The 24,894-nt window shown below is 43.2% G+C and overlaps 1 protein-coding gene across 2 annotated transcripts in view; it reads right to left on the bottom strand.

The window, feature by feature from the left end:
• ABCC9 (ATP binding cassette subfamily C member 9) overlaps positions 1 to 24,894 on the bottom strand; it is a 97,581-nt gene that overhangs the window by 8,537 nt on the left and 64,150 nt on the right. For both annotated transcript variants that reach the window (XM_083365266.1, XM_083365267.1), the window contains exons 26-34: positions 23,091 to 23,160; positions 20,852 to 21,009; positions 19,520 to 19,612; positions 12,005 to 12,107; positions 8,607 to 8,708; positions 7,233 to 7,353; positions 4,302 to 4,432; positions 3,057 to 3,135; positions 94 to 202 (exon numbers count right to left, since the gene is read on the bottom strand). In XM_083365266.1, the coding sequence (XP_083221392.1) occupies positions 94 to 202; positions 3,057 to 3,135; positions 4,302 to 4,432; positions 7,233 to 7,353; positions 8,607 to 8,708; positions 12,005 to 12,107; positions 19,520 to 19,612; positions 20,852 to 21,009; positions 23,091 to 23,160 (966 nt within the window). The remainder of the gene's footprint in view (positions 1 to 93; positions 203 to 3,056; positions 3,136 to 4,301; positions 4,433 to 7,232; positions 7,354 to 8,606; positions 8,709 to 12,004; positions 12,108 to 19,519; positions 19,613 to 20,851; positions 21,010 to 23,090; positions 23,161 to 24,894) is intronic.

Below are 24,894 nucleotides of genomic sequence, written 5' to 3'. Positions count from 1 at the left end.
ATTCATTGCAGGACCAGAGCTGAGGAAATCTCTGCTCTACCAAATTCCCGGGTCCATAAAAAACAGCTAATTTTCTGACCTACAAGAACTTACCGAATCGAACCACTGAACAAGATAGGATCCTGGAGGATTATAGAGAGCCTGGAACGCAGCAGATCGAGAGGCAGCTTTGTAATGTCAATGCCATCAATGATAATCCTCCCTGTTTGAAACCATTTGGAGGAAAACAAAAGAGATGAGCTGCAAAACAGGCAGAACACATAGGAATTCCCAGAAACACGGCTGAGATCCTGGAAGAAATCACTTGAAATTTCAAGGGGACGGTCAGAAACGAGAGCATCCCCCATAAGACTAGAAATTGCGGAGTGTGCAAATAAATGATTGCATGATATTTTAATCCTTTGGAAATAATTTTCCCAAAATGCCATGGCTTAGTCTGCGCCCTACAGCTGCAGTTTACAGTACTGTGGAGAATATCATGGTGTCCATTTGAACCCCACTCATTGACAAAAAGGGACGCGGTGGCTCAGTGGGTTAGGACGCTGAGCTTGTCGATCAGAAGGTCGGCAGTTTGGCGGGTCGAATCCCGAGTGCCGCGTAGCAGAGTGAGCGCCTGTTCCTCGTCCCAGCTTCTGCCAACCTAGCAGTTCGAAAGCACGTAAAAATGCAAGTAGAAAAATAGGGACCACTACGGTGGGAAGGTAACAGCGTTCTGTGTGCCTTTGGCGTCTAGTCATGCCGGCCACATGACCACGGAGACGTCCTCGGACAAGCGCTGGCTCTTCGGCTTTGAAACGAAGATGAGCACCGGCCCCTAGAGTCGGAAACGACTAGCACGCATGTGCGGGGGAACCTTTACCTTTACCTTTACATTGACAATCAGTAAATGAATGAATGAATGAATGAATGAATGAGGGAGGAAGGAAGGAAGGAAGGAAGGAAGGAAGGAAGGAAGGAAGGAAGGAAGGAAGGAAGGAAAAAAATGTGACCTACTATATGGATTATGAAGAGATGGCAAAAATAGCTTTTATTGCTCATGACAAGATCTGGGTAATTTTTCGGTTTTTCCTCTGTCTGTCCCTCTCTTTTTGTCTTGTAGTCTTTTCTCATATAACTCAGCTGAGCCATAAAGTGAAAGAAATTAAGGAGTGATAGCCCTTAGTGGCCACTAACACGGCAATCAGAAGCATCTCCTTTAGAATTATCACTGAATATCCTTTCAGAAAGCACGGATGGAGCTCAGCTGTATGAATTGTGCTTGCTTTCTATGGTTCTCTGGCTTTTGGAAGGCCCAAACAGAAAAAAAATTGGGACGCCTGTCAAGAGGCAGAAAAGTCATAGAAGGCATTCAAAGCCTCCCAATCGAAATTCTTCCTAAACACACAGAAAAAAAGAGATAACTGGATCAATCCAGCTGAGAATTAGAAATAAAAAATGACCCACACCTCCTCTGGTTTTGTCTGTGTCTCCTCTTTTGCCTTTCTTTCTTCCCCTAAAGGCAAACATTTGAGAGCATGGTGCATGATTAACGAGCTGCTAAAGGGATAATTTATGATGTGTTGAACCGTGAGAGAAGAGAAAGAGCAGTGGTTTAATGCAGCTGATCTAAACCAGCCAGGCAATAAGATTTCAATTTGGTTTCTTGTCTGTTTTATGCCTTCCTTTTTGGTGATGGGCCGTGCATGGCTGTATCTGAAAGGTCACAAACAATCAGCAATAGTGTTCAGGGCTAGGCAACCTTGGCTCTTTTAGGACTCGTGGACTTCAACTCCCAGAATTCCTGAGCCAGCCATGCTGAGGGGAAAGGGACAGGTTTCCAAGCTGAGCCATGCTGGCTCAGGAATTCTGGGAGTTGAAGTCCAGGAGTCATAAAAGAGCCAAAGTTGCCTATCCCTGAGGTAATGCTTAACTAATACACTGAAATGCCCTAGATCAGGGGTAGGCAACCTTGGCTCTTTTAGGACTCGTGGACGTCAACTCCCAGAATTCCTGAGCCAGACATGCTGAGGAGATATGGAGAGGTTTCCATGCTGAGCCATGCTGGCTCAGGAATTCTGGGACGTGAAGTCCACCAGTCATAAAAGAGCCAAGGTTGCCTACCCCTGGTGTAGATGAACATATAAAAGGGGGGTGGGGGTGGGGGTGGGGGAAGCAGAGAATCAAGGGTAAGAAGATTATATTTCCCAAGGCAGTGATTCTTAACCTTGGTCAATTGAAGATGAGTGGACTTCAACTCCCAGAATTCCTGGGGAATTCTGGAAGTTGAAATCCACCCATCTTCAAGTGATTGAGAAACACCATCCCAGGGAATCTGTTGCTAGCAAAAGCAGATAGATCACCAGCTCCTTGGTGAGTCTCTGGATGTGAGCCCTCTGGATGGGTACTGATTTGTTAGCCAGTCCAGTCGCAAAATAGCAGAGGGGAAGGAGATAAATTTTCACACAACCTGTGCAACCTGATTCTAGATCACAATGAGAGGTGCACAGCACAGAAACCCCAAATATAATGAGGACTGTTTCAAGCACTTTAGAAATGATTTTAGGACAAACTGCGCCCCCTCTGTCTCAGGGTTGGAACACTTAGTACTTAAGATGAGATATTTTGAAATGAGAGCAGTTCAAATTCCAAACTTTGCGCATATCCTGAGCTGCAACTGATTGGGGCAGACAGCTCAGCATGACCAACTTGCTGCAGCACAACACCCCCCCCCCCCGTGGGACAATTCAACAATTCAATTTAAGTATTTAAAATAATTTTTTAAAAAATATTTTGTCACTCAACATTTCACTTTAAGAATTTCAGCTTAACCATTTTATTTAGTTATTTAAAACAATTTAAAAAATTATTTTGGTTTTTATCCTTCACATTTCATTTGGTCCTTCCTTTTGCACCCTTCCTTTAATGATTCTATTCCACCATTTCTTTGATATTAATGTAACTCTTCACCCGCGATGAGTGGGCCATGGCGAGTCATCCCACAGCGAGTTGGCCCTGACAAGTTGGCTGTGCTGAGTTGGCTGCGTCCAGTTGCCCTAGACCGGATTCGGAGTACTTACCATCAAATATGTCTACCATTCTGAAGAAAGCCAACGAAAGGGAAGATTTCCCACTGCCGGTGCGACCGCAAATCCCAACCTGAAAGATAAAGTTTATTGTGGCTTTTTATATCTAGCACTTAATGTGATAATTATAAGAAGTTATTGCTTAATGATCATTTAAAAAGAAGATACTTTCCCCTCAATCTGAGGTAACTTAAAACAAATATTAAGACTTCCCTCATTTCATTTCTCTCTGTCTCTTTGCAAATAGAGATAAAGGCAGTGCTTGATTTACAACCACAATTAGGTCCAGAATCACGCCTAATTTTGCAACCTGGTTTTGCCATAGCTATTAATAGGTTGACTCAGCCTTCCATCCTTCCGAGGTAGGTAAAATGAGGACCCAGATTGTTGGGGGCAATAAGCTGACTTTGTAATAATGCCGCTTGGGTGTGTGTGTGTGTGAAAGCCCCAATAAGCAGGCATATACATAGAATGAAGGCTACTGCTAAGCTTGTAAGCCGCCCTGAGTCTTCGGAGAAGGGCGGGATATAAATGGAATTAAAATAAAAAATAAATAAAATAAAATAGCAATAGCGCTTAGACTTATATACCGCTTACATAGTGCTTTACAGCTCTCTCTAAGCGGTTTACAGAATCAGCCTATTGCCCTCAACAATCTGGATCCTCATTTTACCAACCTTGGGAGGATGGAAGGCTGAGTCAATCTTGAGCCAGTCAGGATCGAACTGCTGGCTGCGGCAGAGTCAGCAGAATCAGCCTGCAATACTTCTAACCACTGTGCCACCACGGCTCTTAATTGCAGTCGTTAAGCAAATCTAGCTTTCCCCATATTGACTTTGCTCGCTGGAAACTGGCTGGGAAGGTTGCAAATGGTGATCACATGACCCCAGGATGCTGCATCCATCATAAATACACAATGATTGCCAAACACTCAAATTTTGGTCATGTGACCATGGGTCTGCTGCGACAGTTGTTAAGTGTGGGGACAGGTCGTAAGTCACTTTTTTTCACTTCAACACCATCGTTAAATGAATGGTTGTAACTTGAGGACTACCTCTCATGAATCCCAAATTCTAGATATGGATAAATACTAGAGTCCCCCGATGCTAAAGTTTCTGCGAGCAAGATATATTTAGCTTCTTTTTGATACCAAATCATCTTCAACAAGGGATCCTTCATTTCCTTTTTTTTGCCAGAAAGCCCGTGAAAAAGTGTACAATTATTGTAAGATTGCGGAACCTTTTGTCCTGGTTTGATATACACTTTAATGTGCTTGAGAACTGGCTTCAGGTTATTCTCATAGCGGACGCACAGGTTTTCGATCTTGATTTCGCCTTCTTGGGGCCAGTCTTTGGGTACTTGAGAAATATCTGAGGGAAAGATCAAAGCAGAAGCATCCTGATTGGTGCAGTCAATTCTTTCCCATCTGTGTCCATTTTAAAACTTAATTTAACGTTACTATGTATTGTTTTAAGGTTTGAGTGTTTCGGATGGGTGTTTCATTGATTGTAAGCTGCCTAGCATCACCTTTAGTTGAGTTAGGCAACTTATAAGTTTAAATAAATAAATACAATTACTATGCAAGAGAAAATTTTCTTATGCTGTGATGGGAGAGCCAGTTTGCCCAAGTGCAGGGGTAGGCAACCTTGGCTCTTTTATGACTCGTGGACTTCAACTCCCAGAATTCCTGAGCCAGCATGGCTCAGCTTGGAAACCTCTGCCTTTCCCCTCAGCATGGCTGGCTCAGGAATTCTGGGAGTTGAAGTCCACGAATCATAAAAGAGCCGAGATTGCCTACCCCTGCCCTAGTGGTTAAGGTGCCAGGCTAGAAAGCAGGAGATTGTGCACCTTAGCGCTAAAAACCAGCTGGGTGACTTTGGGCCAATTACCAGGAGACTCTGAGTTCTAGTTCCACCTTAGCCATGAAAGCCAGCTGGGTAACTTTGAACCAGTCATCCTCTCTCAGCCCAAGCCAACTTACAGGGCTGTTGTTGTAAAGAAAATAGGAGGAGTAAGATGTATTGGATATGTTCACCAACTTGAGTTATTTGTAAACATAATAAAGATGGGGCACACATGAATATGTAAATAGGTATCCATAAAAAAGCAATTCATCTGAAAAGTAGACAATGTGACACAAAGTTAATAAGAACCTCTTGATTCAGCCAAGCTGCATCTCCAGAGAAAGTGATTTTGCTGGTTTACACCAGTTATGAAGAACATGGACCAAACAGAGCAACATCTGGAGTGACCGCATCTTCCACAGACAAGCTGTTTTAGAAGATGGCAATTTGTCACGAAGAGTCAACTTTGTTTTGCTAATACCAAGAGTAGTAGCAATGCGAGATTTATTTATTTTCCACAAATTGGCTCACTTTGAGGTCAAATCTCAAGGCAGGTTACTTGCAGCAGTGTTAACACAAAGTAAACAAATCAGGCTGCTTTTTAAACTTGTAGTATGACTCAAGTCTGACCTCAGTCCACTTCATGGCTGACCAAGGTCAGTTTTCCCTTTTATTCAGTAGCTGGCAAATGAAGTCAAATGAACTGGTTCTTCTCCAGCCAAAAAGGGGGGGGGATTAGATTATAATTGCTTTTTAATATTGTTGAGGCTGCCTGATTCCACAGTGACTTCCAGCAGCTCACAATTTGAAAAGAATTGAAAAAGAAAACATCCTAACCCAGAACTAGGAGAACAACCGGGTATTTAACAATTTACGAAGAATCAGTAAAGGTGGGAACAATATGGATCTGCAAGGGCAGGCTCTCCAAACCTAGCAACGTTAAGACTTACAGACTTCAGCTCCCAGAATTCCCCAGCCAGCATGGTTGGCTGGGGAATTTGGGGAGTTGAATTGCACAAGTCTGAAAGTCCAAGGAGATGCCATTCTATTGGCCAGGAGCAATCACAAAGGAGACATACTTCCTGAATCCCACAATATGACATTGCTTAATCCACAGGATCTGGAACGTGCCCCATTCTAGCTGACCTTACTGGACAGGGGGAAACATATGGAGACATGTGGAGGCAAGACTTTTGCCATGATTTATTTGCTATGTTGGGCTGGAAACTTCGAAATGATCCATCATTCCTGACTAGGACAGACCATCTGCATTACGTAGAATAATAACAGATAGAATAACAGAGTACCAGAATTGGAAGGGACCTTGGAGGTCTTCTAATCCAGGGGTAGGCAACCTTGGCTCTTTTATGACTCGTGGACTTCAACTCCCAGAATTCCTGAGCCAGCATGGCTCAGCTTGGAAACTCTCCCTTTCCCCTCAGCATGGCTGGCTCAGGAATTCTGGGAGTTGAAGTCCACGAGTCATAAAAGAGCCAAAGTTGCCTACCCCTGTTCTAGTCTAACCCCCTGCTCAAGCAGGAGACCCTCTACCATTCCAGACAAATGACTGTCCAGTCTCTTCTTGAAAACCTCCAGTGATGGAGCATTCACAGCTTCTTGTTGTGATTTAATTGTTATAACTGTCAGGAGTTTTCTCCTTCATTCTAGATTGGTTCTCTCCTTGATTAGTGTTAGGATATTAAATTTAGTAGATGGAATAGTGAAATTGTTCAATGGGCCAGAACACACAGTTGTTGTTGATTGGTTGGAGAGTGCTGACTCATGCATGAGGTAATCTGCGTTATGATTGGTTGCTATATGAGTATAAAGGGGGAGTTTCCCTTTTTTCCCGCCTTTTTCTTCTGTGTGCTCGTGTGTGTTGGTTAAGCTTTACCTCACGATGTTCCTGTGTCCCTGACTATTTTGTCGGGTGTAAATATAAATGTTACACATATTTATTTATGTAAAACTACAGGTTCGTCCCTGACTTCATTTGGACACTTGTGCTGACAATTAGTTTCCATCCATTGCTCTTTGTTCTGCCTTCAGATGCTTTGGATCACCTTTGGTTGACCCTCTTTTCTTTGTGGTAGTGCCTCAAATGTGGGAAGACAGCTCTCATGTCACCAAGTCATCAAGCTGACTTGCTGCCTCTAAATATAAGTGATACATTTCACCATAGACTCTGCCATAGAGGGAGAGTCTCCAAGAGACCTCTGATATTTGGGTGCTCATCAATTTCAGCTATTCAGATGGATTTCAGATATTTGGTTGGCAGACTCTACTGGGTTTTGCCTGTTAAAACAACATCAGTGATGCCAGATACCTATGGTGCCTTCATAATTCTCGGACTCCATGTTGAGAAAGCTGTTCACTTTCTTCACGGCTCCCATTTGCACTTCCATATCAGCCAGATTTCGCACGACCCAGTTCAGATAGTTGGTGATCTATAAAGCAAAAAGGAAAGACGGGCCAAAAAAAAAGAAAAGAAAAAAGAAATGAAAATATGGCATTTGGGAAGGGACAGAATCTTCATATGGTTGGAACAATGTGAATAAAGCTTTTATCTGTCAAGATACTATTCCTTTGGAGAAGGTGTAGGGTGTTCATTGTATGGTTGGGAAGAACAATCTCCAAGGTTTTAGAATGATGTTTGACCATCTACAATACAGTGCATCCTAGTAGGGAAGGGAAGAAAGGGAAGAAGGGTGGAAAGAAAGAAAATGAAAAAACAAGGAAATGAGAGGGGACAGGAGGGGACAGGAGCGGAAGGGGCGAGGGGAGGGGAGAGGAAGGGGTGAGGGGAGCGAGAGAAGAAAAGAAAGAAAAGGAGAGAAGAAAGAGAAGAAGGGGAGAGGGGAGGGAGGGGAGAAAAAGGAGAGAAGAAAGAGAAGAAGGGATAAGGGATAAGGGATAAGGGATAAGAGATAAGGGAAAGGAAAGGAAAGGAAAGGAAAGGAAAGGAAAGGAAAGGAAAGGAAAGGAAAGGAAAGGAAAGGAAAGGAAAGGAAAGGAAAGGAATGGAATGGAATGGAATGGAATAGAATAGAATAGAATAGAATAGAATAGAATAGAATAGAATAGAATAGAATTCATATTTGCTCTTTGAATTTTTCCCAAACTCTCAACATCTTTTTTGTGATATGTTGACCAAAATTGGCTGCAGTATTCCACGTGTGATCTTACTAGGGTTTTATAAAGTGGGTACTACTATCTCGCGTGAAAGGAAATTGACAATCAAACTGTGAATTTGGGAAAGTTAAACCCCGGTGATCAATCATTAGTCTACTCCAGTCCTTGCATGCACTTTTCTCTTCCTTTCCTTGGGAGCATGGAGGGCATGGGAATTTCAGTGACTTTTATTATTATTATCATCCTCCTCCTTATTTTTTTTCACTTGGCTCTAGCAACTTGAAGCTGCTCCAAGTTGTTCTGAATTCTTTCAGCCCTGGCTGAAATCCAGGGCTGCAAGATTGTTCCTTTCAGATTTGGGAACCTTGAGAAGCAGCTGCATATCCATGGGGCTTCTCATGGGGCTTCTCATGGGGGCTGTGACCCCCGAGGAATTGGTTGCAAAGAAAACAACTGAGCTGTGTCAAAACTAAATGATACTGAATCTTGCAGGGCTCTTATGCTGGACACACAATGGACCTTCCTTGAATAAAATACCAAGGGAATTCCTTTTTCCCTCTGCACGTACCGTCAGTGCATAGAGGAGACCGAGTCCTACGATGCCGGGAGTGGACTTTTCAGAGATGGAGGCCATAGCTGCAGTGAGGACGATGAAGGCACCCACATAATCCTGAAAGGAGGCAGAGAAAGAAAGAGAACTATTTTATACCGCAAAACTAAGCTGAGCAAACATTAACACTCTCTACATGGGGCTGCCCTTGAGGACCACTCGGAGACTTCAGCTGGTGCAGAATGCGGCCCTGCGAGTTGTGATGGGGGTTTCCCGATACTCCCATGTAACACCTCTACTCCGCGAGCTGCATTGGCTTCCGGTTGCCCTCCGGGTGAGATTCAAGGTGCTGGTGATGACCTATAAAGCCCTAAATGGCTTGGGTCCGGGATATCTGAGGGAACACCTGCTGCTGGCATCAAGTTCCCTTCGTCCAGTGCGCTCCCACAGGGAGGGTCTTCTCAGGGTGCCACCAGTAAGAGATTGCCGGCGGGTAACACCCAGGGATAGGGCCTTCTCAGTGGGGGCGCCTGCCCTCTGGAACCAGCTGCCAGTGGACTGCCCCCGACCTCCGTTCATTCCGCCGGGGCCTGAAGACCTGGCTCTTCGAGCTCTCTGGCCCAGGCTGAGGATTAATCTTATTTTAACTGGGGTTTTATTTATGCAGGGACAAATATAATTTTTTAAAAAATTTGTTTTTAACTTTTGTATCTTGGTTTTTAAATCACCCTGTAAACCGTCCTGAGTCCTTCGGGAAAGGGCGGTATATAAATGTAATAAAATTAATTAATTAATTAATTAATTAAAAGCCCCATCAATCCTGTGGATATTTTTCTTTACATTGCTAGGCCACAAGTTGGCCTTCTTCTGAATGCAACGCTACCGAAAGAAGGAAGCAATAGCAAACACAAGGGTGCTTCCGTTCCCTTAAGGGGGTCCACAGTTGCCTCTCTGTCAATTTCTACATAACGTTTGGACCGTATAGGACTTCCTCCCTGTAAAATATATGCTTGATCTATGACCTTCCTCTGGTAGATTTTCAGATTGGAGATATTTTACACAGCAGCCTTTTCCGGTCCATAATCCTTCAGTGGGAGTTGCAATCAAAACATCTGGAAGGACCTTGATTGGAGAGAGCCATTATAGACCTTCTTAATGCTGAGAAGCAATTGTTTGAGGATCTTTCCATTGCTTCAATTATCCCAAAAACTCCATGTTGAACTGGCCCCATGGGTACAAGCCCAGGAAGATTTTTAGATTGGGAGCTACCATGACCACAGTAACAGATGTTGAGTCTCAATCATGATCTACACAAGTACAGAAAGACATTTTTCCGACAACGTGGCCAGGCAAACCACCATGAGGAAGCGGAGGTCAACTTGTACAGTCCTAGTGTGCGTATTATTTTATACACAGGGATTATACCAAATAATAATATGCTTAGTGCATATGAACTGGGCCAGAAAGAAACATGTGGAAGCATTCCTTCAGATATTATAAACAAATATGGAAGGTATTTGTAAACATTAATTTGAAACAGGAAGTAAGTCCCGTGAACCAGTTTTCAAGAGAAGAATTTTGGGTCATCAACAGCCAGAGGGATTCCACTGAAAACATTGTCTATTCATTGAAGCAAATTCATTCTAGGGTCCAGCAAAAGTAGGTAGTGAGAATTTCCCAGAATAACAGAGTTGGAAGGAATCTTGGAGGTCTTCTAGTCCACCCCCCTGCTCAAGCGGGAGACCCTATCCCATTTCAGACAAATGGTTGTCCAATCTCTTCCTAAAAACCTCCAGTGATGGAGCACCCTCTAATATAAAGGTAAAGGTAAAGGTTCCCCCGCACATGTGTGCTAGTCGTTTCCAACTCTAGGGGCCGGTGCTCATCTCCGTTTCAAAGCCAAAGAGCCAGCGCTTGTCCGAGGACGTCTCCGTGGTCATGTGGCCGGCATGATTAGATGCCAAAGGCGCACGGAACGCTGTTACCTTCCCACCGTAGTGGTCCCTATTTTTCTACTTGCATTTTTACGTGCTTTCGAACTGCTAGGTTGGCAGAAGCTGGGACGAGTAACAGGCGCTCACTCTGTTACGCGGCACTCGGGATTCGACCAGCCAAACTGCCGACCATCTGATCGACAAGCTCAGGGTCCTAACCCACTGAGCCACCGCGTCCCTTACCCTCTAATATAGCAATATGCTATCATTTCACTGTAAAGTCATGTCTCAGTCTCAAAACAACCTAACATTCTGAAACCAAGCAAATGAAATAGCTCCCATTCTAGTTTTATTTGGGAAATTTACAATGGAATGTATGGGCCCCAAATGTGCAAAGAAACCTACATGGTTTCTTCCAGGATGATGACCTATCAAACAAATAAAAAAAATGGCTTAATTGAGAATCAAACACAATCAGACAAGTGAAATCCACATGTTCATAAGGAATACCTTTCCGGATTTTCTCATTTCTGCAAAATTAACTACATGCCTTATATTCCAGAAGTATAACTGACGCTTAAAGCTAGTGATCTTATAAGGATGTCCGGGGACAAGGAAATACAGGTAATCCTCGTCTGTCGGTCACAACGGAGCCCAAAATTTCTGTTGCTGAGACTTTCGTTAAGTGAATTTTGCCCCTTTTTACGACCTTCCTTGCCACATTTGTTAAGTGAATCACTGCAGCTGTTAAGTTAGTAACATGGTCGTTAAGTTAATCTGGCTCCTCCCCCACCCCCCTAATTGACTTTGATCGTCAGAAGGTTGCAAAAGGTGATCATGTGACCCCCGGGACACTGCAACCGTCATAAATATGAATCAGTTCCCAAGCATCTAAAATTTTGATCACAAGACCACGGGGGATGTCGCACTGGTCATAAGTGTGAAAAACGGTTACCCTTTTTCAGTACCATTGTAACTTCAAACAGTCACTGAACGAACCATTATAAGCAGGGCTTTTTTTCTCATAGAACGCTCAGAACGGAGTTCCGGCACCTTTTTTGGATGGAACCTTGTAGGGTAGGCAAGGCGGGTTGTATGACATGTGTGAGTTCCGGCACCTTTTTCTTTTACAAAAAAAGCACTGGTTATAAATCAAGAGCTACCATAGGGGCCAGGTGGACAGGTGGGTTAAGACAAATGATATAATCTCTGTGATTTGACAGTTTAGGAAAAAGGATTAAGAGATCTACTCAGCATCTCTTTTGCATCTCAGTTCTAAAACTGCATTTTCTCCACAAAGAAAAAGGGCTAGGAAAACCTTAACAGCAACTACACTAAACTATTCTACATGTTTCTGGGTTTTTGTGGTTTTTTTGCCAGATATAGCCCAATGAGAAATCTTTGCCTGATCTGCTGTATCCAATGAAGCAACTGTTGGATTCAAAGATCTCCAAATTATGACAGTGATGAAGTTACACCTACCGTCCTAACCTCCAGCCATCTGTTGGCAGCAGAGAGGAATAAATATGCAATATTGTTGGTGTCCGTCAGTTCCAGCATTCGCTGTTTAAATCTGGGCTCGTGCCTGCAAAGGGGAAAACCATCCTGACGTTATATGACTCAATCGTCTGGTGCCATCACTCTAGAATAGGCAGAAAGGATGGCAGAATTCCAGGGAAGGGAACGGAGCAGTTGCAGAGTTACCAAAAAAAAAACCCCTAAATTTGAGCAAATGTTGTGTATAAGAAGTTGCCAAGAGTTTTTAGGAAGCAAGCAGTGATGCTGTGCAGAGGTTGTTGAGTTTTGTTTTGTTTTTTTGCTTATATCTCCCCATTAATTATCCTCCTTTGCTTCCTCTCATTCTCCATAATTCAATTTCCAATCATATCAAACATAACAGAATAACAGAGTTGGAAGGGACCTTGGAGGTCTTCTAGTCCAACCCCCTGCTCAAGCAGAAGACCTTATGCCATTTCACACAAATGGTGGTCCAATCTCTTTTTCAAAACCTCCAGTGATGGAGCACCCACAACTTCTGGAGGCAAGTTGTTCCATTGATTAATTGTTCTAACTGTCAGGAAATTTCTCTTTAGTTCTAAGTTGGTTCTTAGTAATTTGTCTGAGATGGTATAGGTCCTCCTGCTTGAGCAGGGGGCTGGACTAGAAGACCTCCAAGGTTCTATTCTATTCTATTCTATTCTATTCTATTCTATTCTATTCTATTCTATTCTATTCCATTCCATTCCATTCCATTCCATTCCATTCCATTCTATTCTATTCTATTCTATTCTATTCTATTCTATTCTTTAAAAATCCAACTATTCTCAATAAAGATTCTATTCTATTCTGTTCTGTTCTGTTTTGTTCTGTTCTATTCTATTCTATTCTATTCTATTCTATTCTATTCTATTCTATTCTATTCTATTCTATTCTTTAAAAATCCAACTATTCTCAATAAAGATTCTATTCTGTTCTGTTCTATTTTATTCTATTCTATTCTATTCTATTCTATTCTTAAATTCCATATTCTATTCTATTCTATTCTATTCTATTCTATTCTATTCTATTCTATTCTATTCTATTCTATTCTATTCTATTCTATTCTATTCTATTCTATTCTATTCTATTTCTACTCTATTGTTTTTATTCTATTCTATTGTTTGTTTCTATTCTATTCTATTGTTTTTGTTTCTACTCTACTCTATATACTCTACTCTACCCTACCCTACCCTACCCTACCCTATCCCATCCCATCCCATCCCATCCCATCCCATCCCATCCCATCCCATCCCATCCCATCCCATCCCATCCCATCCCATCCCATCCCATTCCATTCTATTCTATTCTATTCTATTCTATTCTATTCTATTCTATTCTATTCTATTCTATTCTATTCTATTCTATTCTATTCTATTCTATTCTATTCTTCCCTTGATCAGTTCTCATCCATTGCTTCTTGTCCTGCCTTCAGGTGCTTTGGAGATATGTTGATGTAGAAGTTCAATGGGAGTTGCTCCTTAGAAATAGAATTTCCCAGCTGATACATTTATCCAGAATTAGTGAAAAAGAGCCAGTGCCACAGCTGGGCTTGGAGTCTTTGCTCTACAGTTGTGACTGGACTCCACTCCTATCAACCTTAGCCAGCAGGATCAGTGGTCAACAATGATTAAACTTGCTGTAATCCAGCAGTATCTGAAATACTACATTATTTATAGCTTTGCTCTGGAAAGATATTATTTTGTATCTGAATGTCTACCTGACCCTCATAGTGAGTTTTAATAATACTGTATTATTGAAGACATTGACTCTTCAGCACCTTATGCCTATAGACCAGAAGAGGGCAGTAGGGTATAGACAGAGAATTAAGGATTTACACTGAGCCCCTCTTTATCACTCCGCCTGGTCTTTGTCTAAGAGGTTGCTAATCTGAGAGCTCTTCCTTCTGGCTTTCTTCCCGGGCACGCTCACATGGAACCCTTACTCGTTGACGTTCCTCATGGTTGGGATTACCAGAACACACTGAACTCTACAACATTGAACAATACAACATTCCAATATAGGGTTACAAAAGTTTAGACTTGGTAGATCCCATCAATGATCTCATGTACTGTCCTCATTAAAAAAAAATATGTCCCAGATCTCACAACATCATCAAGCATCTCACGACATGCTTGCATGACATTCTGAAGGGATGCACCGTGTGGGGGGAAAATGTTGCATATTCATGTGAACCCTTGCAAGATATCAGGATTTTCCCATGTGATTTCATAGTATATTACTCTTCTAATTTTTCACAAAGGAAAACCCGTACCTCATTATCTTACAATTTTGATCATTTTTTTTTCATTTTAAAATTAAAATAATTCAACAGCGTTGCCAATTCTTGGTTCAACCCATCTTAGTCATTGCTTCTGCCCTAAGATGGGTTGAGAAAGTAGGGAAAGAACCCCATTTAGCATAATTCCTCATCTACAGATATACTGGGAATTGGTTTTTCTTCTGCCTAGCATGCTCGGTAGATTTGCCCAATATATTTAACCTGGTTACTGAAATCATCCATTTCCTGGATTTGCACAATACTTTGAGTCATCAAGCAACCATTAGGCTCAATTTGTACCATATGCTAAACAAGAAAATACAAACCAAGGTTAAAAACAAAGAGAGTCAGCAGTAGGATCCTTGGTGTCCTCTGAGCTTGGTTGTTTTCTTGCAAGACATTTCATTACCAAACTAGGTAACATCAATAAATATTACCTAGTTTGGGTAATGAAATGTCTGCAAGAAAACAGCCAAGTTTGGAGAGCACCAAAGATTCCACAGTTCAATTCTGAGTTACAAATATTCTCTTGCATCGGTAAAATTAGCCAACTTTAGCATGTTGCGTGAATCAGTCGCAGAGGTCTAGCCACTTTAGGGTGCAGATAAGAGCAACCAAGATGATGAGGGGGCTGGAGGGTAAAACATCTGAAGAACAGTTGCAGGAATTGGGTATGCCTAGTTTAATGAAAAGAAAGACAAGTGTTCTGAACCAGCCCTCTTCTAACAAACCCCTTATCAGAAAGAAGAGACTGGAGAGCGTCCAAGGCTAAAAGGCTTCTGCCAAGATTTAATTACGCAGTTAACAAAAACACTAGAGCTTGTCTTCTCAAGCGGAAAAGTTGCTTTCAGCAACCAGCCCCTCCCCAAACACTCCTTTTATAGAGAGCTCAGGGCGTGGTCTCCCTGTGCCTCCTCCCGAGGAGTCCCATAGCCTTTCTTTGTTTGTTCCTGCTTGACTGCCTCCTGCGTCGGGCGTCCTTGAACAGGGCCAGCTGTGGGTCATCATCCTCCGCACTCTCGGGCTCACGCAGCTGAGAAGAGGTCCCCGGCTGAGGACTCTGCAAAGCCTCCAAACCATCATCAGCCGGTTCGTCTCCCTCCTCCCCCTCATCTGAGTCCTCCGATACGTCGGAGCCGGCTGTCGGACCCACAGGCTGGCCCTGAGTCACAACAACAAGGAGTGACAAGACAGCAGTGTTCCAATATCTAAGGGGCTGCCACAAAGAAGAGGTTTTTAAGAAGAGATTGGACAACCACTTGTCTGAAAAGCTATAAGGTTTCCTACATGAGCAAGGGGTTGGACTAGGAGACCTTTAAGGTCCCTTCCAACTCTGTTATTCTGTTATTTGGCTAACGGTGTTGCATGAAGATAAGGTAAAGGTAAAGGTTCCCCCGCACATGCGTGCTAGTCGTTTCCAACTCTAGGGGCCGGTGCTCATCTCCGTTTCAAAGCCGAAGAGCCAGCGCTTGTCCGAGGACGTCTCCGTGGTCATGTGGCCGGCATGACTAGACGCCAAAGGCGCACGGAACGCTGTTACCTTCCCACCGTAGCGGTCCCTATTTTTCTACTTGCATTTTTACGTGCTTTCGAACTGCTAGGTTGGCAGAAGCTGGGACGAGTAACAGGCGCTCACTCTGTTACGCGGCACTCGGGATTCGACCCGCCAAACTGCCGACCTTGTGATCGACAACCTCAGCGTCCTAACCCACTGAGCCACCGCGTCCCTTGCATGAAGATAACCACTGTCTAATTGGAATTGATCGTTCACATTCTGCTTAGTTCGAAAGTCTCCTTCGAGCCAAGATTGAGGTCTGATGATTTCATGAACATGTCCATGTGGTTTTCTTGTCAACAGCACGGAGAGTTTTTCTCCCAGGATGTTTTTTCAGCTTCATTGTCAATCTTAACAGACTTGGAACTTCTTCACGGTCTCGCACTTGAGTATTAATCCAACCTTTTGAGGTAGTCAAGAGATGCTTCTGTCTAATGGAGCTTTCCCAGTTTACCCTTTCCCAAACTGGTGCCCTTTAAATGTCTCAGATTTGAATTCTCAGAGATTTCTGGAGTTGGTGTAACTGACAGGGGTCTTCAAACTGGGCCCTTTTATGACACGTGAACTTCAACTCCCAGAATTCCTCAACCAGCATGCCTGGCTGAGGAACTCTGGGAGTTGAAGTCCACAAATCATAAAGGGGCCAAGTTTGAAGACCCCTTGACTTGTGGACTTCAACTCCCAGAATTCCTCAGCCAGCATGCCTGGCTGAGGAACTCTGGGAGTTGAAGTCCACAAGTCATAAAGGGGCCCAGTTTGAAGACCCCTGGTCTAACACATCTGGATGACTCCAGGCTGGGAAAGATAACAAACCCAGCTAAGCAGGGAGGTATTTACATCTATAATTGTACAAATGATATTACCAGCTCAGAAGTCACAATCTTTTCTTGTTCTCCATGTGGGTGAATTTTCATTCAGCTTTGCAAACCCACCAGACTGCTCCCCCCCAAGTCCGAAAACAGAAATAATTGTACCAACCCTCTAACTCATTCAAACTCATTTGGGTCTATTTGAAAGACACCAAATTTTGAGCAGCCTGGTGGCTCTTGCTGACTTTGCCTATTAGATTAATAGACTTATATTACTATATTCTATATTACTTAATTCTGAATCCAGGTTGATGGAAGTGAGTGCCTATGTTCACATAACCTTGAATGCCCAAACAGAGAGATCCTATTATAGTTTGTTGTGATGGCCTTGTCCAACCTATATAACTAAGCCGTAAGCTATATTCCAACAAAACGCAGAAACCATGAATTCTGCTTCTATTTTTACGTTGTCTAAGGTGTTGTGCAAACTCAACTTTCCTCACCAGAGGAAACCGGTGTGCAAAGAACTGCACATGCAAAACATTGTGGCATAAAAATGCCTTCCTACACACCATGCAAGACCCGAATGTATTATTCCGATAGCGTGATAATAACTACAGTCTGTCTCTGGCCTCTCCAACAGTTGCACATTCTCCCCCCTTCCACTCCTTTCTAACCCCTCTCCCTCTATGGAAACTCTGACACACTCAATCTGCATCATTTCATCTGCATTGTGCTCTTCTGCTTATTATTATTACACTTTTCATCCTGTCCAAATGAAGACTAAAAAGGTCACTTCGAAGAGAGCTGAGCTGTTCAGAGGTTACCTTGTGGTGGGAATGCATGTCTTCTGGATGGGCACTTAATGAACTCAGAACAAAGGGAAACAATTACCAGTCTTCAGCCAGTAAACCTTAGCTTTCTAATAAAACTCTGGAGGGGAAAAAATTGTCTTAACTGCTGCAAAGATGAGGAGAGGGGAATGAAACCAAGAGAATAACAGAGTTGGAAGGGACCTTGGAGGTCCTCTAGTCCAACCCCCTGCTCAGGCAGGAAACCCCATATTAATTTAGCCAAATGGTTGTCCAATCTCTTCTTAAAAACTTCTAGCATTGGCACACCCAATACTGGAAGCAAGTTGTTCCACTGGTTTATTGTTCTAACTGTCAGGAATTTTCTCCTTAGTTCTAGGTTGGTTCTCCCCTTGGTTATTTTCCATCTTCTGCCTTCAGGTGCTTTGGAGTATAGGTTAAGCCCTTCTTCTTTGTGGCTGTCCCTTAAATATTGGAAGATGGCTATCATGTCACCCCCCTAGTCCACGGGTCGGCAACCCGCGGCTCTGCAGCCGCATGTGGCTCTTTCAGCCTTCTCCTGCAGCTCCCAGTTTGGAGGGAGGGAGAGAGAGAAAGAGAGAGAGGGAGGGAGGGAGAGAAAGAGAGAGAGGGAGGGAGGGAGAGAGAGAAAGAGAGAGGGAGGGGAGGGAGAGAGAGCGAACACTTGCGCTTCCCTTCTCTCTCTCTCTCTCTCTCTCTCTCTCTCTCTCTCTCTCTCTCTCTCTCTCTGTGTGTGTGTGTGTGTGTGTGTGTGTGTGTGTGTGTGTGTGTGTGTAAAACTCATGCTGTTCTCCGAGAAGCTGACAAGCTTACTGGGTGGGGCTCCTGCCTTTGCTGTGTCTCCACAGGAAGCAGGAAAGAGCAGAAAGCAGCAGCTCCCAAGGGCAGGAGGGCCAGCCCAATAAGATGTCCGAGAACAGCTTGAAGCCAGCTTGTCAGGTGAGCAGAAGATCGGAGAGAGGGAGAGAGAGAGAACATACACAGCAGCCTCTATTTCTTTTTAATTAAACTCTTCAATCAAGTTTCCCCCCTTGTGTGTGTGTGCGCGCACACACACACACACATTTTGCGGCTCCCAGTGTTTTTTTTCCTCTGGGAAACAGGTCCAAGTGGCTCTTTGAGTGTTTAAGGTTGCTGACCCCTGCCCTAGTCCTTCTTTTCATTAAACTAGACATCCTAATTCACTTCTGTTCTAGCTTTTGTTCTTTCTCCTCTTGATGCTGACCACAGATTTTTGTTGTGGTTTTTGTTTTCAGTCCCGCAGGAGCAAATGAAGGTCGTTCCATGTACAATTGATCTGATTAAGGGTCTTTTCCCATTGCTCAATTGCCATTCACTTACATTGACCTGGCAGTCGACTGCATTGACAAGAGAGTTGATGCTTCCATTGCTGGATCCCCATTTTGAATTAATTCGCTCTGCTCCCCATGAGTGCCATAATCATCCCTCCAGAAGAATGAGTGAGAAAACAGATTTGACACTCCTTTTTTGAGTCTGCTTTGATGTGGTGTTGGAAGAAGCCAGGAAACACTACATCAGGTGTCTTCAAACCTGGCCCTTTTATGACTTGTGGACTTCAACTCCCAGAATTCCTCAGCCAGCGTGCCTGGCTGAGGAATTCTGGGAGTTGAAGTCCCCAAGTCATAAAAGGGCCAAGTTTGAAGACCCCTGCACTACATGAATACCTGTAGAGCAGAGGTGCGGAACTATGACCCCCTTTATGACGTGAGGACTTCAACTCCCAGAATTCCTGAGGCAGCCATGCTGGCTTAGGAATTCTGGGAGTTGAAGTCCATAAAAGGGCCATCGTTCCCCACCCCTGCTCTAAAGGATGACTTTCAGGCTGTCTCTTTCAAGGTCTCCAAATGAGAAGAAGACAACTTCGTAAAGATGTGGCAAAAATGAGAGTGGTTTATCTTGCTGAGGTTAGGTAGAAGCAGAAAATGACTCTAACACTATTAAAATGGCTTCTTATTTGCCAACCTGAATGCTCTGATGGTCGTGAGGCCTTCTGCAGTCTCGGAAAAGTGGCAAAGTAGAGGCAACTGAGTGCTATCATCAAGTTCCTGGAGATCCCTATTACCAAGAGAAAGAAGGTGAATTGTAAGCCAAGAAGAAACCATATTTCTAGTAAACAAATACCTTGTTTTCCTTATTAAGCTATGGAATCACTTGCTCACCAAATATGTGACCATCTTTTATTGTTGCTATGTGTTCCGTTGGAAGTTATCCATGGGAAGCCACCTATCAAATGGATCTTGAGACATCAACAAGGAGGAAGCCACCCATTTTGTTTCAGAAGTATCTTTTTCTTTCATTCTGATACCCACTTATTTATTTTCGTTTTATTTATTTATATCCCTCCTTTGTCATTTTTTTTCAAAAAATAAATAACTCACGGCAGCAAACATACCTAATTTCTTCTTCCTTCTCCTATTTTATCCACAACAACCATGACCTTGTGAGTTCAGCTGGGTTGAGAGAAAGTGACTGGCCCAAAGTTACCAGCTGGCTTTCATGCCGAAGGCAGGACTAGAACTCACAATCTCCTGGCGATTGGCTCAAAGTCATCTAACCGGCTTTCGTGCCTAAAGAAGGTCCCCTAGATCAGGGGTAGGCAACCGTGGCTCTTTTATGACTGGTGGACTTCGACTCCCAGAATTCCTGAGCCAGCATGGCTCAGCTTGGAAACTTCTCCCTTTCCCCTCAGCACGGCTGGCTCAGGAATTCTGGGAGTTGAAGTCCACGAGTCATAAAGCGGCCTAGGCCTAGGCCAGGAGTAGGCAACCTTGGCTCTTTTATGACTCGTGGACTTCAACTCCCAGAATTCCTGAGCCAGCATGGCTCGGCTTGGAAACCTCTCCCTTTCCCCTCAGCACGGCTGGCTCAGGAATTCTGGGAGTTGAAGTCCATGAGTCATAAAAGAGCCATGGTTGCCTACCCCTGGTCTAGATTTTCACAGTCTCCTGGGTTTTAGCCTAATGTCTTAACCCCTAGATTCTTTTTCTTCCTCCTCTTTTACTCTCCTTTGCTTCTTCATCTGCTTCCTTGCAAAACAAACACGGGTTGAAAGCTGTCGCCAGAGGTTTAAATTATTTGGAGAACACCACTGTTTAAAATTAGCCTGAGGACTTGCATGGGTTTAAGTCAAGAACCTTGAATATGCATTCTTATGACTGCACATTGCCCAATGCTGCCACAAACAGTTCCCCTGCTAGTGATAACAAACATCAAAATTCTAATGTCAACCATTAGTTCAAATATTTGATACCTTTGTTTGTTTGTTTGTTTTAAAGAGAGAAATGAAAAACCTACTTGGATGCAACCCTGAAGTATTTCTGGATGAAATAAAACGCTACTCCAAGAGGCAGGAGAGCAAGTAGGAAGTAGGAGGTGGCATATGAAATCATCCCGACAGCAGAAAGGCAGAGTAATGTTGAACGGGAGAGGGATTCCACCGTTGGAGGAATGTGCTGCAGCAAACATAAGCAATAAATGTGATGTCAAACCACAGCCACTGTAGAAGAAGAGAAGGCAGAGCTGGGTGATGGAGTTAAATGTGTCATTAGCTTAGAGTCTTTATTTTGCCACAAACGATCCAAGCTCCAGCCTCACCTTGAATTCCTTTGACTCTTATCTGGGGCCAATTTAGTGCTGACCATTAGTTGACTAGATTTTCCTACACAGGTTTCTGTGCTGCAGTTTAACGTATGGTCCTGATGCTCTGCTGCCAACATTAATCTAAGCAACAGTCAGTACTAAAGTGGCGCTAAAAAAAAAGTTCCAGTCAACTAATGGTCAGCACTAAATAAGCCCCAGATGGACATGGATTATTTGTGGCAACATAAAGACTCTGAAAGGGATGCGGTGGCTCAGTGGGTTAGGATGCTGAGCTTGTCGATCAGAAGGTGGGCAGTTTGGCAGGTTGAATCCCGAGTGCCGCGTAACAGAGTGAGCGCCTGTTACTTGTCCCAGCTTCTGCCAACCTAGCAGTTCAAAAGCACGTAAAAATGCAAGTAGAAAAATAGGGACCACTACAGTGGGAAGGTAACAGCGTTCTGTGCGCCTTTGGCGTCTAGTCATGCCGGCCACATGACCACGGAGACGTCCTCGGACAAGCGCTGGCTCTTCGGCTTTGAAACGGAGATGAGCACCGGGAACCTTTACCTTTACCTAAAGACTTTGAGTTGACAACATGTTTAACTCTGCCTCCCAGCTCTATCTGATCTTCTTCTCCAGCCATCCAGTTACAGCATTTATGTGAAAAAAGGTTAATCTCAAATTTAAGAAGAGCCCCACCCCCCAAAAGGAAAAATAGACAGAGGAACAGTTAAGAACACATTGGAAAACCCTGTGTGATGCTCAGCTTTCCTATCATATAACCTGAATCTTTCTTACCCTATGGATCTATGCATATTGAATAAAACTCACCTGCTTCTGTAGAAGACAAGATGGGAGATATTTGTGCAGCGTGTCCTCTAAAATTGCACATCAGGCAGGCTCTCATTGGCTAGAATTCTTGCCTCATCCCTCAACTCCTTTTCTACTCAGTTAAAATTGCAGAAGTATGGATAACATATACAGGTGGTCCTTGCTTCCTGCCTGAGCAGGGGGTTAGACTAGAAGACCTCCAAGGTCCCTTCCAACTCTGTTATTCTATTCTATTCTACTGAGGTTAATTGGGACCAGGAACTCTGTTGCTAAGCAACACAGTTGTAAGACATGGTGCCACATGACTGATCCAACTCACAACAGTACCAGTACCAGTTCCCGTTGTTAGGCGCATCCTGTGTGGTTGATGTGTCCTGGAGTCAAGTGATTGCCATTTTGACTTCCTGCCAGCTTCCCCACTGACTTTGCGTCCTGGAAGCCAGCAGTAAAGGTCACAAATCATAATCACATGACCACAGGATATTGCAGTGACCACAACAATGGCGACCTGTTCAGCACCATTGTAACTATGAGCAGTTGCTTGTTAAGTGAGGACTACCTATTTTGCAGTATGATCAGCATTGTTTCAAGATTTGTATCCAATGCCAACCACTCATGAAACCTGTAAAGGGGCTACAAATCCCTTTTCATACATGGAGACCCTATCTAGACCAGAGTTCCCCAACCTTTTTGGTTTTGCAGCCTGGGGGGAGGGGGAAGAGGGGATGGTTATGTGTGTGCAATGGGCAAGCGCGCGTCCACACAGCTCCATTTGTGTGAGCGCCTGCCACTTCCATGGCCTGGGGGGATAGAGACCCCTGATCTGGACAAATATAAAATATCCATTTTCCCACAGCGGGGTCAACGCTGCTAACATCGGATGTTTTTGCTTTGACAACAGATGGAGATGCAACAATTTTCTTATTATGTTTTACTCTTAGAGTTAGAGTTAGATAATGCTGGGGGGAGGAATGTGCATGAGAGTTTAGCTAGACATAACAATACTGAACCAAGGTTATTGGTTATTGTGAGAACCAAGGTTATTGAAATAAAGAGATGATAAGGTCGGCTGGAGAACTGGAGGGGAAGTCTGCATTTCAAACTAACAAATCAAGGTGCTCACCTGATCGATAATATTTGTATCAGCAGAAAAACGGTTCAGAATTAGCCCCAAAGGTGTCATATCAAAGAATCTGTAAGGGGGGCAGAAATAGTAAAAGGTTATACAGTATAACCCAGTTATTTTATTTTATAAATGATTATTTTATTTTGTTTCATTTGTTTCATTTCCTTATCTTGCACTAAATTACATCAGATGCCATCTTTCCAAAACTGAACGACAAACAAATCTTCCCGTTTATTTATTTATTTATTTATTTTAATTCCATTTATATCCCGCCCTTCTCTAGGCAAAATTTCCCTTCCCTCTCTGAAATGAAAGGGACGTGGACAACACAACAACACAAGGCCTTCTCTGGAGTGGCCTCCACATTTTGGAACTTTTTATTTGCAACTGTTTACAAAGTTCCCTTCTTCGGGACATTGAGAAGACTACAGAAGTTGGTTTCATTCCACTCAGCTGTCAGCGCTTATTAATTGTTACCTTCATCCATTTTGCAGCCAATTGATCTTATGATGCTTCTTTTTTTATATTTTTGGAATGCTGCATCTTTCCCAGATTCTTCTGATTGGGGCAGATGATAAAATTGAAAAAGAAAGAAAGAAAGAAAGAAAGAAAGAAAGAAAGAAAGAAAGAAAGAAAGAAAGAAAGAAAGAAAGAGAAGGAAGGAAGGAAGGAAGGAAGGAAGGAAGGAAGGAAGGAAGGAAGGAAGGAAGGAAGGAAGGTAGGTTACATCTTTCTGGATCAAGTTATGATTATGAGTTTCCAGGAGGTTTCTAAAAGCAGGGCCTGGTAGAATGGGACAATGTGCCATGGTCAATTGGCTCCAGCCAACTTGCTACTCATTGCAGGACAATTCAACAATCCAATTTAATTATTTAAAATAATTTTAAAATAATTTTAATTTTATATTTCATTTTATTCCTCATTTTGCATGCTTTTTTAATGATTCTATTCCACCATTTCTTTGATATTAGGGTAATTCTTGTCTTGTGGCAAGTTGGCCGCGCTGAGTTGGCCATGGCAAGTTGACTGCAGTGAGTTGACCATGGTGAGTTGGCCGCAGTGAGTTGTCATAGACCCGGGCCTGGAGCCTTCAACTTCTGAGCCATTTTGAAGGAACCAAATTTTTACTGCAGCACCACTGATGGTCAGAAAGAGTACAGTACCTCTTCAGCCCAGCTAAGACAAGTGATCTGAGGAACCAAAAAAGCCGAGCTGGGTGGATATTAAGTTCTGTGCTGCAACTATCTTAATGACCAAGAGAGGGCAGTAAAAGTGGATATAAAACTATGCTGCCATCTAGTGGTCCTTTGAATTATTGCAGCTGAGGTAAGATATCGTATTCTAAGTACTGATCCAGTCATTGTTTCTCGGTATGAGCAGTTTATCTGCAGAAGAAAGGGTTAAACACAGTGGTGGGATTCACACAGATTCCCTGCGTGGATGCCTCTTCCGGAAATCCGTTCTGGGCCTGGGCAACAAAAAATTAGCCACCGGTTCTGCAGAAGTGGTGCGAATCAGCTGAAACCCACCACTGGCTAAACAGCCTTGCAGATAGTGTTATTTTCCTAAAACAATAATTAAGCTATAGTTATGATTGGAGTAGCATAGAAATTTAATAAAATATTAACTAGCCAGCTAGTTAGCTAGATAGATGATAGATAGATAGATAGATAGATAGATAGATAGATAGATAGATAGACAGACAGACAGACAGATAGATAGATAGATAATTATTTATTGAATTGATGTGCCTCCCATATCATCTCCATGATGATTTTGCGCAACTAAACATGTGAGTGGA

The sequence above is a fragment of the Vipera ursinii genome (assembly GCF_947247035.1).
Source record: "Vipera ursinii genome assembly, chromosome: 6".
Classification (NCBI taxonomy): domain Eukaryota; kingdom Metazoa; phylum Chordata; class Lepidosauria; order Squamata; family Viperidae; genus Vipera; species Vipera ursinii.
This window is presented reverse-complemented; position numbering and strand designations above follow the sequence as displayed.